The 17,465-nt window shown below is 63.5% G+C and overlaps 1 protein-coding gene across 7 annotated transcripts in view; it reads right to left on the bottom strand.

Moving 5' to 3' along the window:
* Window positions 1–2,133: 2,133 nt before the first annotated feature.
* Window positions 2,134–17,465, bottom strand: part of CACNA2D2 (calcium voltage-gated channel auxiliary subunit alpha2delta 2) — a 109,621-nt gene continuing 94,289 nt past the window's right edge. The window contains exons 12-39 of one of the 7 annotated variants that reach the window (XM_059664648.1): window positions 17,338–17,445; window positions 17,088–17,166; window positions 16,139–16,188; window positions 15,877–15,966; window positions 15,625–15,696; window positions 15,381–15,455; window positions 14,184–14,258; window positions 14,034–14,105; window positions 13,881–13,952; window positions 13,725–13,786; window positions 12,829–12,905; window positions 11,870–11,890; window positions 9,479–9,539; window positions 7,577–7,674; window positions 7,308–7,398; window positions 7,159–7,221; window positions 6,910–7,013; window positions 6,560–6,658; window positions 6,370–6,458; window positions 6,131–6,181; window positions 5,869–5,940; window positions 5,619–5,771; window positions 5,457–5,509; window positions 5,305–5,360; window positions 4,707–4,833; window positions 4,401–4,509; window positions 4,212–4,301; window positions 2,134–4,101 (exon numbers count right to left, since the gene is read on the bottom strand). In XM_059664648.1, the coding sequence (XP_059520631.1) occupies window positions 3,958–4,101; window positions 4,212–4,301; window positions 4,401–4,509; window positions 4,707–4,833; window positions 5,305–5,360; window positions 5,457–5,509; window positions 5,619–5,771; window positions 5,869–5,940; window positions 6,131–6,181; window positions 6,370–6,458; window positions 6,560–6,658; window positions 6,910–7,013; window positions 7,159–7,221; window positions 7,308–7,398; window positions 7,577–7,674; window positions 9,479–9,539; window positions 11,870–11,890; window positions 12,829–12,905; window positions 13,725–13,786; window positions 13,881–13,952; window positions 14,034–14,105; window positions 14,184–14,258; window positions 15,381–15,455; window positions 15,625–15,696; window positions 15,877–15,966; window positions 16,139–16,188; window positions 17,088–17,166; window positions 17,338–17,445 (2,313 nt within the window). In that variant the 3' untranslated portion in view covers window positions 2,134–3,957. Of the gene's footprint in view, window positions 4,102–4,211; window positions 4,302–4,399; window positions 4,510–4,706; window positions 4,834–5,304; window positions 5,361–5,456; window positions 5,510–5,618; window positions 5,772–5,868; window positions 5,941–6,130; window positions 6,182–6,369; window positions 6,459–6,559; window positions 6,659–6,909; window positions 7,014–7,158; window positions 7,222–7,307; window positions 7,399–7,576; window positions 7,675–9,478; window positions 9,540–11,869; window positions 11,891–12,828; window positions 12,906–13,724; window positions 13,787–13,880; window positions 13,953–14,033; window positions 14,106–14,183; window positions 14,259–15,380; window positions 15,456–15,624; window positions 15,697–15,876; window positions 15,967–16,138; window positions 16,189–17,087; window positions 17,167–17,337; window positions 17,446–17,465 lie in introns of all 7 variants that reach the window. The other 6 variants (XM_059664650.1, XM_059664649.1, XM_059664653.1 and 3 more) reach the window with 6 other exon arrangements.

Raw genomic sequence — 17,465 nt, 5'->3', positions numbered from 1 at the left:
GGTTACAAAGGGTATTGACACCTTTATCTTTGTCTGAGGTCTGGGTTCTCGCCGGATGTCACCCCAGGGTAAGGCTGCCAGATTTAACAAATCAAAATACAAGGTGCCCAATCAAATTTGAATCTCGCCCTGACCGGTTTGGCTCAGTGGATGGAGCGCCGGCCTGTGGATTGAAGCGTCCCAGGTTCGATTCCGGTCAGGGGCATGTACCTTGGTTGTGGGCACATCCCCAGTGAGTGGTGTGCAGGAGGCAGCTGATCGATGTTTCTCTCTCATCGATGTTTCTAGCTCTGTATCCCTCTCCCTTCCTCTGTAAAAAGTCAATAAAATATATTAAAAAAAATTGAATCTCAAATATATAATGAATAAATAAGCATGTCTCCACTAAAAAATGTTTTTATTGATTTCAGAGAGGAAGGAGAGGGAGAGAAAGAATCATCAGTGATGAGAGAGAACCATCGATTGATCAGCTGCCTCCTACACACCCCCCATTGGGGATCAGGCCCACAACCCGGGCATGCGCCCCCAACTGGAATTGAACCTGGGACCCGTCAGTTCGAAGGCCAATGCTTCATCGACTGAGCCAAACCAGCCAGGGTAGCATGTCTCCATTTTTATAGTGTAGTTATGTCCTATGCAATATTGATGTACTAAAAATATTTATTTGAAATTCAAATTTGATTGAATGTTCTCTCTATATTTTTAATATATATGTTTTATTGATTTCAGAGAGGAAGGGAGAAGGAGAGGTAGAAACATTGATGATGAAAGAGAACCATCGATCGATCGATCGATCGATCAGCTGCTTCCGGCACGCCCCCTACTGGGGATCAAGCCTGCAACCTGGGTATGTGCCCTTGACTAGAATTGAACCCGGGTCCCTTCGGTCTGCAGGCCGACGCTCTGTCCACTGAGCCAAATATAAAAAATGTTCTATATTTTATCCGGCAGCCCTACCCCGGGACCTTTGGGCTGTTGCACGGCACGGGATGGGGGCTGTCTCAGACGGTGCTGGGTAGGTGTTGCTCGGTGGCCAGCTCCTGCAGAGGAGTGAGGAAAGGTGTCTTCGCTAAGGCTTGGAATGCCCTCCTCCATTTATTTAGCATCTAAGGACCCCCAGACACAGACCAGCTCCTCTCTGAAACTTCTGATTTCTTGTCCTCCTCATCTGGGCGGAAAGAATCTCTCCTAAGTTTCAGTTTGCTCATCTGCAGTATGGGGATAAACTAGTACCCAGCTCTAAGGTTGTGGTGAGGAGTCAGCCAGAAGCCACCGGTGAACGCCATGTATTGTCAGTCAGCAGCGCCAGGAAACCTCTGCTCTGGTGGTTGTAAGTCTGTCCCCTTGAAAGAACTCAAAGGTCACACGGACCAGGGTGGACTATTAAGAGTTGGGATTAAAACGAACTAGAGGGTTGGGTTCCAGTGCGAGCAGCAGTGGCCATGGAGACCCCAGTCCTGGAGCTTCCCTGGGCTGGGAAGAGCCGCGGCCATGCCTTTGGTGGGCTAGACCCTCCTCGGAGCAGCAGCGCTGGGCCCTCCAGCACCGGGTAGTGGGCTCAGGCTGGGTCCTCACACTTCACTTTGGATGAGGACCTGCCCACTGGGCCGGGCGGTCTGACCTGATGGCTGGATGCTCCCTAAACCCACATCTCATCTCCTTGAGCTTGTTTTTTAGTTTTTTTTTTTTTTTTTTAAAATATATTCCATTGATTTTTTCCAGAGAGGAAGGGAGAGGGAGAGTCAGAAACATCCATGAGAGAGAAACATCGGTCAGCTGCCTCCTGCACTCCCCCCACCGGGGATGTACCTGCAACCAAGGTACATGCCCTCGACCAGAATCGAACCCGGGACCCCTTCAGTCTGCAGGCCGACGCTCCATCCACTGAGCCAAACCGGCCAGGGCTTGATTTGTTTTCTTAAACAGCTTTTCTCAGATGCTTTTGGGATTATTCAAGGCAAAGGGTTCAAGTATGTGGTACCCAGGATGCCTGGGGTTCTACACCCCCCCTGAGACTGGATTGCCATGGCCTTTGCTCCTAGCTGAGTGTTCAGTGGGGCTCTGAGGTCAAGGCGGCTTGGTTCTTCAAGCTACGCATTCTCACCCCGGGGCAGACACAGCGGATGGGAACCATTTGAAGTGAAAATATGAACATTATTTAATAACTGATCTTCTGTAATAAACCATTTGAAAATATTTTACAAGGAATCACACACACAATATTTTACAAAGTTTCTTGACTTTTTTGTCGCTGTTGTTTTTCTGACTTGTCTGTACAAAATAGAACAACCAAAAAAAAGGGCAGAGAAGAGGAAATGGCCCCCGAGTCCCCCCCAGATCCCCCGAGCCCGAGGTGAGGGGGCAGCCAGGTCAGGTGGGCAATGAGAAGGGTCAGACCCAGCTGGGGGTTGGACAACTACCTGATGGGAATTGTTTTGTCTGTTTTTCCGTTTTTTAAACTTAAAATATATATTTATTTTTCTGTATATGTTTGATTCTTTTTTATTTTTATGTTCCCCATTGAGCACCTGACTACACTACAGTTACACACACGCCCTCGCGAGACACGGCTGGCATCGAGGCTGGGTGTCCAGCATGGACGCCCACCCTGGCACCAGCAGCGGGCATGGACCAGACACACACACCGAGAAAGCGACAAGCAACATGACATTAATTAACGGAGCCATTAATTAATGCATCCCCCTCCCCCCTCCTCCCAGTCCATCTGAGCCCCATGGCCACATCCCTGCCCTCAGTCCCCCACCAGCCCCCAGGCTGGGATGCCTCTGGAGGAAATGACCAGAATGAATGGTGTGAAGAAGTGTGCCCAGGCCCAGCCTCTTTGTGTGCACAGAGTGTGTCTATGTGTGTATGCGTGTGCAAGTGTGTGTTCAGCAGGGAGGAGCAGTTTGGCCTCCTGGGGGGTAGGGAGTGTGTGCGAATGGGAAGGAGACAGGAGGTGGGCACAGGCCTGAGTGTGTAAGGGCCAGGTTGTGGGGTGGGGTGGCCCAGCCAGGAGCAATCACATCACCCTGCTAAGGCAAAGGGCGCTGTCTGGTGAGGGTTCCTCTGCCGGGGTGCGGGCAGTGGCATGTGGTCCCACAGGGGCCTGACACTACTGATAAATGGTTACAATGAGCACCTGGCGGGGGGGGGGGGTGAGGGCATTTAGGGGACACTGGCGGCTAGGGGGGGACAGAGGGTCCTTTGCCCCCTGCCCCAGCATTTGGCACTGTTTGACATTCAGCTTTAGATGGAGGATCAGCTGGGCTGCAGGTCAGGCTAGAGGCGGGCAGTGAGCAGGAGCGGGAGTGTGCGCATGCCAGCCCTCCCGCCAGCCCTGCCCCTCTGTAAGGCTTCGTGGGCCCCACCCCCCCACCCCTGTGCGTGTCTGTGTGTGTCCTCCGGGATGTGTCTGCTCGAATTCAGTTCCTGCCCTCAGGCTCCAGGTGTGTGTGGGTGTGTCTGAGCCAGTTTCACGTCACTGTTTGACACCTGCCGGGCTTGGGTGGAGGGGGAAGGGGATGGGGGCCTGAGAGGAGCAGGACCCAGGGGTGCTGGCCCAGGACCTCTCCTGCCAGGACTGAAGCTGGGACACATGGGGCTCCGCTGTCCCCAGGGAACCCACATTTGGTCCCAAGTGGGGTAGCAGGGCCAGGTTGGAGCAGTTCCGTGGGCAGGGTGGGCAGTGGGGCCTGGTTTGGCACCAGTACTGTGGCTTCCCTGTCCCAGGGGTGGGTAAGTCCAGCGGAAATGGGGGTCTGGAGACACGGACAGTTCAGCAGCAGATGTGCCTGGGCGCCAAAGACCTGCAGCGCCCTCCTGTGGGCACCCCGCCCCACCTCCAAGGCTAAGCCTCTGGGGGCCTGGTGCGTTCAGTCCTTCAGCGAGATAGGGGGTGAGGATCTAAGGGGGAGCGGGGAATGCGGGAGGCCTGGGGGGAGCCAGGAGGGCTGCTCAGAGGCGGCGCGAGGTGTGGGCGTGGACTTGATGAGCCTGCGGCCCGGGAGGCAGGCCCAGGAGGAGCAGCAGCTGCAGGGAGACCAGGACGCCCAGCGACGGCGGGAAGGAGGCTCCGCGGCCGCAGTCTGAGGTATCTTCCTGCAGAAGGGAAAAGGAGCCGGTCAGCCTGCAGCCGGGGCAGCGGAGGGCGCAGGGTCGCGCAGCCGCGGGGAGGAGAGCGAGTGTCCAGTCCACCATCCCCTACTCACTGTCGCGTTGTAGTCGAAGCAGATGTGCGGGCCTCTCCGGTATCGCGGTCTCTGCACCAGTTCGCACTGCTCCGGGCCGTCCGCTGGGCATGGGTGGGGAGTCAAGGAGGCGGCCAAGGCGGCGTGGGGGGGTGCGGGGCGCGCGGGGAGCGGGGACGGGGGCGGGGGGCGCGGCGGGGGCAGGATACAGTGCGTCTCCTTCTGCAGCAGCCGGCCGGCCTCACACTGGCTGCACAGCGGCTTCTCCGCCACCACGAAGAGCAGGTTGGTGTTGATCAGCCTCTGCGCGTGGAACAGCCTGGAGGCAGCACAGAAAGGCGGGGCGTAGGCGCCGGCCCCGCCCCTCCGCCCACGCCCCAATCAGACCACGTCCTCCCCCGGCCCCGCCCACCAACCCCGGTCGCGCCCCAATCAGGCCCCACCCTCCGCCCACACCTCCGATGGCCCCGCCCACCAACCTAGGCCCCGCCCCGCCCTTCCCGGCCGCCCCAGCACCTGGAGCAGTTGCCACAGTCGATGATGGCGTTGTAGGAGGCGTTCACCGGCCCGAAGTAGTACTGCGTCTGCTTCATGACGCAGCTGCTCTCGCGCGCCTCGGGGCTGCCCTCGGCCTCGGCGGGATCTGCGCGGCGGAGCCTCAGCCTCAGCCTCAGCCTCAGCCACAGCCCAGCCACAGCCACAGCCACAGCCACAGCCCAGCCACAGCCACAGCCACAGCCACAGCCCAGCCACAGTCACAGCCACAGCCACAGCCACAGCCACAGCCCAGCCACAGCCACAGCCACAGCGACAACCACAGCCACAGCCACAGCCCAGCCACAGCCCAGCCACAGCCCAGCCACAGCCACAGCCACAGCCACAGCGACAACCACAGCCACAGCCACAGCCCAGCCACAGCCACAGCCCAGCCACAGCCACAGCCACAGCGACAGCCCAGCCACAGCCACAGCCCAGCCCAGCCCAGCCCAGCCCAGCCACAGCCCTCCACCCCCGCGCCCCTTGGGGCCCCAGCTCCTCTCCGCGCGCTCGGCCATGACCCCGCCCTCCCTCGGGGAGAGGGGCTGGGAGGAGGGGACTTCAGCGCCAGTCCTACCTGCTTGGAACCAGCTGTGGTAGATGAGGCCATAGAGAAGCTGCTGGAACAAGGACCTGCAGGGCCGGTCACCGAGTGGGAGTGGTCAGCGGCGCCAGGGCCCCGCCCATTCCCCTGCAGCCCTCCCTGACCCTCTGCCCTCGAGGGCTCACCAGGCTGCCGCCGAGGTCCACCAGGCCAGGTTCAGGAAGTCTGCGATGGTGGGCTGCAGAGAGAGGCGCGCTGCCACGGCTGCCCGGACCCTGCACCCGCTCTCTCAGAGGCCTCCCAGCCCCCCGCCCTCCAGCTCCAGGCCAGGCATTGCTGGGGCTCACCACAAAGACGCCCCGGGGAGCAGCACCCAGGTTGCCCGGGGGCTGTGGGGCGCAGGCGGCCTGGTAGTCGTAGGACTCCTTGCGGGTGTAGAAGGAGTTGTTGTAGAGGGCCAGCATCAGGTTGGCATCCACCTCACTGAAGAACCTGCCCACCTGGGTCGGGGGGAGGGGACCCGTCACAGGGCTGGCGGCGCCCCCCTACCCCCCAGGCTCAGACCCCGCCCCCTCCTACCCTCTTCCTGACTCTCACCTGGTCCCACTGGTGGTTCTGGTTCGACAGCACCAGGAATCCCCCATCATCAATGAGGACACAGAGCAGGTCCTGAACCAGGGGAGGGGAGGAAGACGGAGAGGGGCTTGGGCCCAGACCTTCCTCCCCAGACCCTGGCCGTCCGCAGGTTGACTGGAGGGGCACCACTTCCCCCAGTTCCGGTAAAGCTGTGAGGTCAGGGCGGGGAGGGCCTAGGAGTTGCGGGGGGCAGGGGGGAATGAGAAGTCCAGGGCGCACCCACCTCATTGTTAACCTCGCAGTCCATCTCACAGTGGGTGCTGGGGCCGCACTGCTGGGCAGAGAGCAAGGTGTCCACCAGTCTCCCCCTCCCAGCACCCTCCACCCCTGGGCTCCCCAGGCATCTGCACCAGCCCCCGCCTCCCACAGGCACTGGAGACACTGAGAGGGAGGACTGGTAGAGGTTCCCGGGGCTCCAGAACGGGTGCTGCTGGGCTACGGCCCCCACCCCTGCCCGAGTACCTTCTGAGGCTGGTCCTGGTGGGTACGGTTGCTGGCTAGCACCTTGAACTTCTCAGCCCAGGCTTCTAGATCCAGCTTAACACCCACCACTGGCGGAGAGAGCAAGGGCCATCAGTGCCTGCCTGCCTGCCGGCCTAGACAGCACCCTGCCCATTGTGGGCCCCTCCCTGCTCCCGCCGCGGGCACTGACCTGCTGGTCTCAGGGTGCGTCCGCCCAGACTGAACTCCACAGCGGTGCTGACCAGGACGCCCACCGTGTCATTCTCCAGCTCCAGAGGCCTGAGCAGGGCTGGGCGAGGCAGGCAGGGGTGGGGGCTGGCCCAGGAGCCCAGCCAACACTTCTCCCAGCCCTAAGCACCCAGCACCCAGCACCCAGGGCAGTGGTCAGCATAGCCCCGCCCTCTCTCCTCATCCGCCCACCTCAGCACCCATCTCAGCCTGCCTCGTGTTTGGGAGGGGCCTCGGGGAGGAGAGCCCTGCCTGGAGGAGCACACAGCGTGGCCTCAGCTCCCTGCTGCTGTGCACCCGGGGGACACGCACCCTCCTGGTGTGGGGGCCTGAAGACGTATCCGCGGTTATCCAGGCTGCGGCGGTAGAAACTGGCATTGAAGGGCTCCGGGTTCTCTGTCCAGTCTTCAGCTGCCCTGGTCACCCAGGAAGGCAGAGGTTGGTGGAAGGGTGGCTTATGGGGGACAGCGGTCTCAGCAGGTGCCCAGGCCTCTGGGCAGCAGGACGGTGGCGGGGTCCCGGGCAAGGGCAGGGTGTCGGGGAGTGGGGTAGGTCGCTTACTTGTTGGGGAACACTCGGGTGATGCCGCCATCAGTGGCCGCAAACACGGCCAGAAGGCTGTACCTGGGGGCAGCAGGGAGGCGAGGTCACAGGCTGCCTTCACGCGGCCCATCCCGGCCTCCTGCCCCCACAGCCCGGGCGGTGCCTACGTGTTGAGATCCTGGTCCCGCCACACGCGCTCCACCAGCTGCTGGGTGATGCCCGTGTCCAAGATCAGGTTGTGCAGAAGGAAGTTGTTGCCTGAAAGGGGAGGGCAGGGGTGGAGGGCAGCTTTTCATGGCTCCCTGCCCACGGACCCCCTCCCCTCAAGGCTCTAATGGGAGCCTTCCCCATGCCCTGCCAGGCCTGGCCCTTGGCTTAGGCCTGCATCTTCCACACCTGCCGGTTCCGGCTCCCGGGGCCCCCCATCCGCACTCACACTGCTTGGAGTCCGGAGTCACTTTCTCCATGAGCTCGATGAAGTTTTTCAGGAACTCGGTGTTGTTGTCGGAGGCATTCAGGTCCTTGCAATACTCTCTGGGGGCAGAGGGGGGGCAAGAGGAGTGGGCTTGGGGGGCTGGACAGGGCAGAGGGTCGAGGCTTCCCAGCAGGTCTTCCAGGTCATTTGCCGGTCAGCCAGGCCTCCGGGCTGGGGGCAGGTGTGTTCTTACAGGCTGCAGCCGCTCCGGGCCTGGCAGGCTCGCGGGTCTGAGGGGGGGCAGAGCTGACAGAATGGGGGTCTACTTCCTCCATCCTGGAAGGTTCTCGCTCCTGGACATGGCCCTGCAGAGCCTCCCACCTCTCCTGCGTATCTGGACCCGGATGGAGCACGGGGAGGCCCTCCGGTGGCGCCCCACCTGCGTGCTGTCCTGGTCTGTGAGCACCAGGTGGGTGGTCCCAGCACCGCTGCTGCGGACTCAGACCTGACCCTGCGCTTCCTGGCTGCGCGCCTCGCCTGGGGCCACGCACCCAGCTCCCTGAGCTGGTTTCCTAATCGCAGCAGGTGAAGAGGCCCCTCGCAGGGGCCCAGGGTGGGGGCTGCGGGGCGTGTGGCCTGTTTAGGCTCCGCTCCCCAGGAAGCCCGGCGAGGAGCCGTTTTTCCCGCCCAGGTCCTACTCCCACCCCGGCCTCAGAGACCTCCCTCCCTGCTGGCCCGCAGGCAGCAGCGAGCTGGGAACTTCACAGGGTGCTGCTTCTCGGGCCCTGCTGGGGCCCACAGCTTGGTGAGGGCACCAGGCCCGGTTCTCAGCCCCCTGCTCCCTGGCCAGGGCCCCTGGGCCGTGCATAGCTTCCCCACCGGGTGTAGAGGCCACACCTGACATTCCCAGAGAGACCGCCGATCAGCGAGGCCTGAGGTGCGTGCCCCTGCAGCCCCGTGTGCCTTTCTGTTTGCGGGTTACATTCTTCACTCACCCCACACGTATTTATCGAGCGCTCCCGAGCCAAAGACACAGGTGGCAAAAACAGACACAGTCTCTGTCCTCAAAGAGCCCCCTGAGGGTCACACAGTCCTTTCCACACATTTCCAGTGGCTGCTGCGCACAGCCACCCACAGCTCCCAGGCGCTTCAGACACCCACAGGGACTCACAAACACACACACGCAGCTACCCGTCGGAGAACCGTGTGGGCGCATGCGCGCACGTGCACACACGCGGTTAGGAGTGTCCAGAGCCCGGCGTGGTGCCCGGGGTGCCCCGGGTCTCTTAGCCGCACCCACCTGCCCCCCTCCAGAGCCCGGGGTGCAGGGAGGGCGTGACCACCTGGGGCCCCCTGGCTCCTGCAGGTGTGGGCCGCAGGCAGGGTGCGCCCCCAGGATGCGTGTGCACGCTGAGCGCACTCGAGGGGTGGTCCAGGCCTGACCCCTCACTTGTCCTCCAAGCCCCCGGCCCCTCTTCCACCCTGTCCTCCGAGAGCCACCACACCTAGACTCGGCTCTGCCGACGGGGCTCTGGCTGGCTCGTCCTCAGACCCACACAAACACTGACTGACACAGGACAAGGACGGGGTGCAGGGCGGGGCGGGGCGGGGGGAGGCACCGCAAACCAGAGCAGCAGCTGCCCAGCCAGCCCGGGGCACAGAGGACTCCTGGTTGCCTGGGAGGGTAGGGAAGTGGGCAGAGGGTGCAGAGCCCTCCGCGCCAGGCCTGCTGGGAGGGGAGCCGGGGCAGCCGGCACCGCTGCCTGGTTCAGCTACATGGCCCGGGTATGCACGTGGCGCACATACGGGCTATGCATGGGGAGGGGCGACACTGCACAGGACAGACACACAGAGCTCCAGGCAGCAGTGCAGGGGGCGGGCCGGGGTGGGGAGGACGCCTCAGCAAGGCCACACGCAAGCTACCTGGGAGCAATGAAAACATGTCCTTCAGACTCAAAGCTGCTGGGGAGCAGGAACTCAAAATCTGCAACAGAAACGGGGGTTATCCGGCGGGGGCTGGGGAGGTGGGAGGCCAGGGGGCTCAGAGCTCAAGGGGCTGGAGGGACAGGGCGGGGGGTGGCTTCAGGGAGGGGGAGACACTAGCAAAGAGGGAACCCGCCACTTCCATGTTCAAGTTCGAGCCAGAGAGAGAGGGTGGGGAGGGTGGAGCCTGTGGAGACCACAGCATCGCAGGAGGGCAGTTGTAGCCAATATGTTGCCCGGGCCCGGCCCTCTGTCGGCAGTGAGTCCCTTGGCGCGGCTGTATATGCTTCCATACGGCTGTATAGCACATATACACGGACACACACACGCACATATATATACACACACTGCTATATATATGCATGGTCTGGGGGCGCCAGTCTCGCGCGTATCGCGTCCATAATGGAAAAACCACATGCTGACTCCCTGCGCCTCCACAGAGACTGAGGGCGGGAGTGGCTTTGGCTGCAGATCCGTATCTCTCTTTGTTGCAGCTCTTTGCATTTTGGTAGGTCTTGCTTTTGTTGTGTGTCAGGCATCAACATGGCCAAACCGAGGGGGTTTCTCACGGGCACAGACAGTCCAACCAGAGACAGTGTGGGCAGCCGGGGTGGGCTGCAGTGCATTGTGGGGGCTGGCGGTCCTCCCCAGGGTAGGAGCTGGGGGAGGGGAGACCTTGAGGTGCCCGGGAAAGTTACCATGCTGCAGGGGGCGAGTCTGGGGGCTGGGAGGGGACGGGAGGGCTGCTTGAATCTGCACACCTGCCCTCTTGGGCTGGGAGCATGAGGGCGGGAGGGGGGAGGGGGGTGTCTCCCCCTTCCTAGGACCTGTGTGGGCTCAGAGCAGGCATGGGGTGCTGGTGAGGGATCCACCGATGGGGCCCGTGCAGGCGTGAGTGACATGAGCCTGTGTGCATGCGTGCCACTGTCCCTGCGTGGGTTTGTGGGCGTCTGGGACCGGCCTAGTGGGACTGGCCACCTTGCTCTGGGCAGAGGGTCCCCCTGCCATCCTCACACCCAGATTCCAACCTCTCAGTCACCCCAGGGCTTGGCTTTTGCCGAAGAGGGGTCTTCCCTGTTCCCCAATACTCCCACAATGCACTGCAAGATTCCAGGGAAGGGGGACTTGGGGTGCCTGGGGGCTGGGCAGTCACTGGTTGGACTGTTGCTTCTGATAGGACTGGGAGGCAGGGTTTGGACACAAGCCGACAGGGCAGGGGTGGGGAGGAGAGGAGGAGGAGAAAGAAAAAGGAGGTGGGGAGCAGGAAGGGAGGCTGTGCTATGGTTGTCACTGTTACCAGGGCCCTGCAGTTCTGGGGTCCCTGGGAGGGGTGCAGAGGGGAGAAAAGACAACTCAAGCCAGTGGAAGTGGGGCCTGTCCCTCACTCCCACCCGGGCTCCCGGGGGCAGCTGTGTTCCCTTCGCGGGGGGGTGGGGGAGCGTGTCTGCACAGTGGCAGTCCCTGGCCGGCTGCTCTCCCCCCTCATTCTCACCAGGCCCGCACGTTCACTGCCTTCCTTTCCCGGGAGTCTGGCCTGGGCACCTCTGAGCGCCAGACCCTGCTCTTCACATCCGCTGGATCCCTCCCAGCTCTTTTGCTGGCCCTTGGGGTCCAGAAAGATCCCCTTCCTTCCCCAGTCAGGGGCACCGCCCTGCGTCTGCCTTCACTGGACTCCTTCTCCAACCTGCCCACCTCCCCAGGGGCAGAGAGCGCCCAGCGCAGGGCTGGGCCGGTGGCCTGAGCCACGGCTCTGGGTTTCAGCACCATGGCCAGCGCCCAGGAAGGTCTGGGCTGCCTTGCTCGCCAGGCGGTCTGGCTGCTGCCCTGTCCTGCCCACGGGCCTCAGAGCCTCCGTCTCCCCTGCAGCCAGCGCGGGCGATCAGGGAAAGCGCTTCCCCAGGAAGCCTGCGTGGCTGGCCCTTTCCCGTGAGCGTCACAGTCCCTCTGAGGCCTGATCTGCCCCCTGCGTCTTAGGCCCCTGCACTGCTGGGTGGGGGTGGTGCAGAGGCCTCCAGCCCTGCCCCCACTGTTGAGTTGTCTTCCAGGGACAGAGAAGGGGGGCGGGACCGGCCCAGAGGGAGCCAGGAGGGTGAGAGGGGGCCTGAGCTCTCAGAACACGTTGGAGAACCGCCCTGCAGGTAGGGCCGGGGAGAGGGCCGCTGGCTCTAGTAGGGATCCGAGGAAAGGCAAGAACTGGGGGAGCCAGGGGGATGCTGGGAGGGGGCCCTGGAGAGCAGGGGTGTGGCCGGTCCTGGGCAGGGAGGGGGGCAAGCAGGGGCGTGAGGGCGGGTGGGGTGGGGAGGGGGGTGCACTGGTTCTGAATATACTTGCCCTTCAGTTTGCTGATTGGCACTGGGACAGTCCACCAAGAGAGAAAGCGAGGAAAACAAAACAACACAAACACAAAAACAAACGAAAAGGGGGAGGGGGAGGGGAGGGGCACAAACAATATTTTATTCAATGGCCGTTTGAATTAAAATATTGTGTCTTATCATCATACCGAAAGGAAACTTCTTGCAAAAAAACGACGTGAGAGAGAAAGAGAGAGAGCGAGGAAGCTCAAAGGAGATGCGCCCCAGTGGGCCAGGCAGGTGGGGATCGCCCGAGGGGGCCGGAGCCCCAGCCTCCCTCCCCGTGACCTCGGTGGTGGGCAGGCGGGGCCACAGGCTCCCGGAGGCCCAGGGTGGGTGGGACATGCAGGGTGAGCCACAGGCAGAGAGTGGGGGAGGGAGGGAGGGAGGGAGCAGAAAGGGAGGGAAGAGAGGGAGACAGAGAAGGGGGGGTGAGGGAGGGGAAAGAGAAGGAAGGGGGAAGGAAGGAAAGGGGGGAGAGGGAGAAAGAAGATGAGGAGCAAGGTGAGTGAGGATGTTGGGGGAACAGCAGAGGGGAAAGGGGGGAGACCCGGGGTTGGCGCCCGGGGTGAGAGCTGCAGGGAGAAGAAGGGGGTGAGGGGAGCGTGTTCTCCAGGAATGCACCCCAGGGGTGCGCGGGGGGGAGGGGGGAGGCCAAGGAGGGAAGACACGGAGTAGGAGAAACCAAAAACAGAACCTCAACGGAAGCCATGAGAGAATGCTCTGGAACCGAATCTGAGCAAAGGCAAGCATGCAGAGTCCACAGACTTTCCGGGCTGGTGCCCAGCCTGCGGGCGCCTGGGGACAGGCAGACGGGGCGGGAGGGGCCTCCTGGCTGCAGGCAGCTGGCTACGCTGCCCGAGGCCGGCCAGGTGCCAGGGTGCCAGGGTGCGGGGCGGAGGCAGGGGTGCAGGGCACAGGCAGGGGCTGGCCACTTACACTTGACCTGCAGGATCTGGTCGCTGAGATTGGCTTGGAGGTAGAAGGTGCTGTAGGGAGGGAGCACGAGCCCTAGGCTGGGGGGAGGGAGGGGCGCAGGTCACTGCTGGGGAGAGGCGGGCACCTTGGCACCCCCTCCCCATGGCCTTGGAGCTGGGTGGAGACCCAGGCTGTGGCCTCCCCTCCCCTGACCCCAGGGACGTCTTCCCCTGTTCAGTGGTGGGAGAGCCACGGCCTTGGGGCCTGGACCCTCCACTCCCCATCTTCTCCTCAAGGCCTCAGAACTTCCAGCCCCAAAGCAAATCTCCACCTGACCCTTCACGCCCAGAGGCCTCCCCCAACATACCAACTGCCCCGCCAGCCTCCTCCATCTGGCCAGCAGCAAGCTCACCAGGGGCAGAACACTGTCAGTGAGCTAGGCTGGGGAGCTGCTGGGGGAGGAGGGTCCGCAGCCCCCAGAGACTCAGGCCACCGAGAGCCGCTGAAAGCAGGGCTGGCACTAACATGGGGGGCAGCTCAGGCAGGGATGGGGTGTGAATGAGGCGCGGACACTGCCTGGGCCTGAGCCACAGGGACCTGGACCTGGTCGGGCTGTGCTGCCTGCCGGAGAGCAGGCCCGGAATGTGCTGAGGGAGACATCGGAATGTGTTGAGGGAGACATCGGGGTGCAGACACCCAGGGTACCATCCGGGCGGGAGGGGCGGGAGGGGCGCAGGGAAGCGGCGGATCCTGTGCTCCCAGGAGAGGCCCTTGGGGACTGAGCGTCACGGGGGGGGGGGGGGGGGGGGGGAGATGGGAGCGCCCGGCTGCAGGTGCCTCGCTGCACTCCAGGGTGGGGCCGGCTGGGCCTGGGGCCCCCCGCCCTTCCCTGCCGGCCCCACCGTGGCCCCACTCACCTGTAGTTGGTGCTCCTTATGGGCACCCAGGTGTAGTTCCGCATCACCTCATCGATGTACCGCTGGGAGGAGAGGCGGGGTCAGGCACTGGGCCAGCAGGCGGGTGGGGCCGGGGAGGACCACGTCCGCCTGCCACTGTCCCTGCCACTGTCTCACCTCGTCCAGGGACTTGACCAATGTTCTGATCTGCTTGTGGCCCTTGTTGCCGTCGATCATGCTCCGACGGATCTGCAAGAGCCAGAGACGTGAGGGTGGGGCCCTGCCTTCCTCCGCTTTGGGTGCCGCACCCCTGCTCCCCTCCTTCCTCACCTCCTCCTTATTCTCATCTTCCAGCTCTGCATCCAGGAAGTCCAGAGTCACGGGCTCCCGGAAGTTGGTGGTCTGGGGGGGGCCAGGCAGGAAATCAGAGGCCCCATCTCACAGGGTCCACCCCCCCTCCAGGCCACTCGCATGGCTCACCTGGGGCTTGAGGTTGGGGTGCAGCAACACGTAGCCGTTCAAGTCAATGGCAAACACGTAGCCGTTGGCTCCAAGCTGGGGGTATAAGTTGGGGGCTCAGGGCCTGGAAGCTGGGCAGGGGTTCCCTGGTCTCTAGAGCTTTTCCTTATCCTGCCTTCCATGCCGCCGAGGGGTGCCATCTACCTGCCTGGGCCGGGCCCCCACATGCTACGGGGCCCCAAGCCTGCTTCTCAAGCCCAGCCCAGCAGGCTGGTGCCCCTCTCCAAGCAGCCCTGGCCTGGCTGACCAGCTCCGTGCGACCACCACTCACCTGGCAGCCTGGGCTTCTCCCCACCCCTGGTTCTAATGGAGCTGTCAGTAAGCGGGGCTCCACCTCCACTGGCCCCACCCCCTCCTGCCTCCTCCTGGTGCCCATCTCAGGAGAGCACAGGGGAGGAGCGGACCCCGGGTCCCACAGGCCTGGGGCTCCCTCCTGGACCCACCCTCACCTCTCGGCAGTTTTCTCAGTGCACCTGGAGCCCAATGACACGGGGCCTGCGTGTGGCTCAGGTGTAAGGATGTGGTCATACCCTCCCACCCCCCACCCCTTTCACAACTCACAGGCCCTGGGCAGCCACACTGCCCTGCCCCTGCCCTGGCTTAGAATTCTGTTTTTCACATCCAGGCTTTTGTCCAGAGAATCCCCTCTGCCTTCCCCGCCTTTCTACCCAGGCCACTCCTGCCATGCAACGGCCGGGAGGCGTCTAACTACAGCCCCGGGGCCACACCTGCCCGCTGCCTGCTCCTATCTAGCTGTCAGCTGCGAGTGGCTTTGACATTTTTAAATGCTTGAAAAGATCAAAAGCACACTTCTGTTTCATGACAAGCGGAAATTACCGGAAGCTCACATGTCAGTGTCCGCAAACCAATCGAGCTGGGGCAGGCCATGCCCGTTTGTTTGGTCTGGGGCCTGTTCCCAATGGAGCCGCAGATGGAGCGGAAATGTGCGCATTGAGGCTGGCGGGGCCTCAAGCAGTCACAGTCTGGCCCTTCACAGGAAGTTTGCCCACCCCAGCTCTAGGCCCAAGGTCACCTCCTCCGGAAGCCTTCCCTGACTGCCTGAACTCAGAGGTCTCCACGGGGTGTCTGACCGCCACCAGCCTCCTGTGCGGGGGCCCGGCCGTGTCCCCACGGGAGGCAGAGTGGGGCGACACTCACGGTGTAGTTGGGAGTCAGCCTCTTGATGTCATTCAGCGCCACATCAATACCCATCACGCCCAGGATCAGCTGGTTCTGGGGGCAGAGGCGGGGGTCTGGCACAGGCTCAACCGCACGGGAGCCCCCTGCCCACCCCACGCCCAAGGCTTCAAGCGGCTCTCACAAGCGGACCCATAGGCCTACCTATCCCTCCTCCATGCCCGCCCTTCCCGCCACGCCTCGCCCTCCCCGTGGAGCCCCTCACCTTCTTCTCCCCAGGGCCATCCTGCGTCAGGTTGAACACCGGGAGGGTCCCTGTCACCACCAGCCCCAGCCCCTGCAGGGAGAGCAGGATGGTGGTCTGTGGCCAGCCGGGCCCCGCCCCGTGTTCAGAGCAGAGGGGCGAGCGGCCTTTCTTGCTCCTCTGCTGGGTTTACCCCACCATGGGGCCCTCAGGGGCAGGACTCTGCGGGCACCTCGGCCGGGAAGGGCACCCCCCCCCCTCCCGGAGCCTTACCAGCGCGTCCTCGTACACGTTGGTCCACTGCACCTGCTTGGCCTCCTTGCCCGCCAGCACCATGGGCCTGCCCAGTACGTCCAGATATTCCTGCGGGAGGGACAGCGGCCAGGGGTCACTGGGTCCCTCCCACGGTCCCTCCCCGGTTCCGCCTCCCCGTGCATCCTCAGGCCACCAGGGGGCGCGCTCACCCCACAGCAGCTCATCCCCGGCGCTGTCCCCCTGGCAGCAGGGGGCTGGGAGGAGGGGGCCGCGGGCTCACCTGTGTGTTGATGCGGATGGCACCGATGGAAGGGATCTCAAAATAGTAACCTGTGAGGGAAGGCGAGGCAGAGGGGGCTGCTCAGGACCCACACGGGCGCTGTGCCCGGGGGTGTGCCTGCAGCCCCGGCTTGTCCCTCAGGCTCCCTCTCTTTCTGGTGTCACTTCCCCTGAATCATGTCCCCTCAGTGCTCCCTGCCATCGCCCGCCAACGGACCCGGGAGGGGCTGTGAGTGCAGGGGTGTGAGGAAGCAGAGCTGGGGGGGACAGAGGAGCCGAGGCCTGGAGTCCCTCGTTCTAGGCGGGCAGTGACCCTCAGGGCCCACCCAGGGGACAGGCCCAAGTGTGTGGAGAGACAGACTGACCAGCAAACAGACAGAGGGGCAGACAAGCTGTGAGACAGAGGGGCGGCGGGCACTCAGACAGACAGAGGGGCAGACAAGCTGCGAGACAGAGGGGCGGCGGGCACTCAGACAGAGGGGCGGTGGGCACTCAGACAGGGGTGGCGGGCACTCAGACAGGGGCGGCGGGCACTCAGACAGAGGGGTGGTGGGCACTCAGAGGGGCGGTGGGCATTCAGACAGAGGGGCGGCGGGCACTCAGAGGGGCGGCGGGCATTCAGACAGAGGGGCGGTGGGCACTCAGAGGGGCGGTGGGCACTCAGAGGGGCGGCGGGCATTCAGACGGAGGGGCGGTGGGCACTCAGGGGTGGCGGGCACTCAGACAGAGGGGCGGTGGGCACTCAGAGGGGCGGCGGGCACTCAGACAGAGGGGCGAAAAGACGCTCGGTCAGATGGACACGTTGGCCACACAGAGAGACAGGTGGACAGTCACGTGTGTGGGAAGATGCACAGACAGCGGATGCACAGCAGCTGGACCTACGCACGGACAGGCGGACAGCCGGCCGACACCGGGGAAATCAGTGACGCCAGGGCGGCCGGCAGAGGTACCTTTGTTGGCGCAGGCCATCCACTGCAGGGGCGTGACATCGTAGTTGTGCTGCCCCACGGAGAAGGTGAACACGCGCACCTGTTTGGGACCCGAGGTCACGGGGCCGGGGCCACCAGAGCGCAGCCCGCCCCTGCCCCTGCCCTGGCCCCGCCCCCGCCCCGCAGCCCCGCCCCCACCCCCCGCCCCGGTCCCGCGGCCCCGCCCCCACCCCCGCCCCGGTCCCGCGGCCCCGCCCGGGCCGGTCCCCACCGTGCGGTTGGGCCAGTTGTACTTCTCAAAGACGTCCTGCACGCGGTCCTCGCCCCCGTCCGTGAACATCATGATCATCTTGTTGCAGTTGGCGCGGGTGATGTTGGACTGGGCAGGAGGGGGGTGGG

Source organism: Myotis daubentonii, chromosome 14 (genome assembly GCF_963259705.1).
Source record: "Myotis daubentonii chromosome 14, mMyoDau2.1, whole genome shotgun sequence".
Lineage (NCBI taxonomy): Eukaryota > Metazoa > Chordata > Mammalia > Chiroptera > Vespertilionidae > Myotis > Myotis daubentonii.
This window is presented reverse-complemented; position numbering and strand designations above follow the sequence as displayed.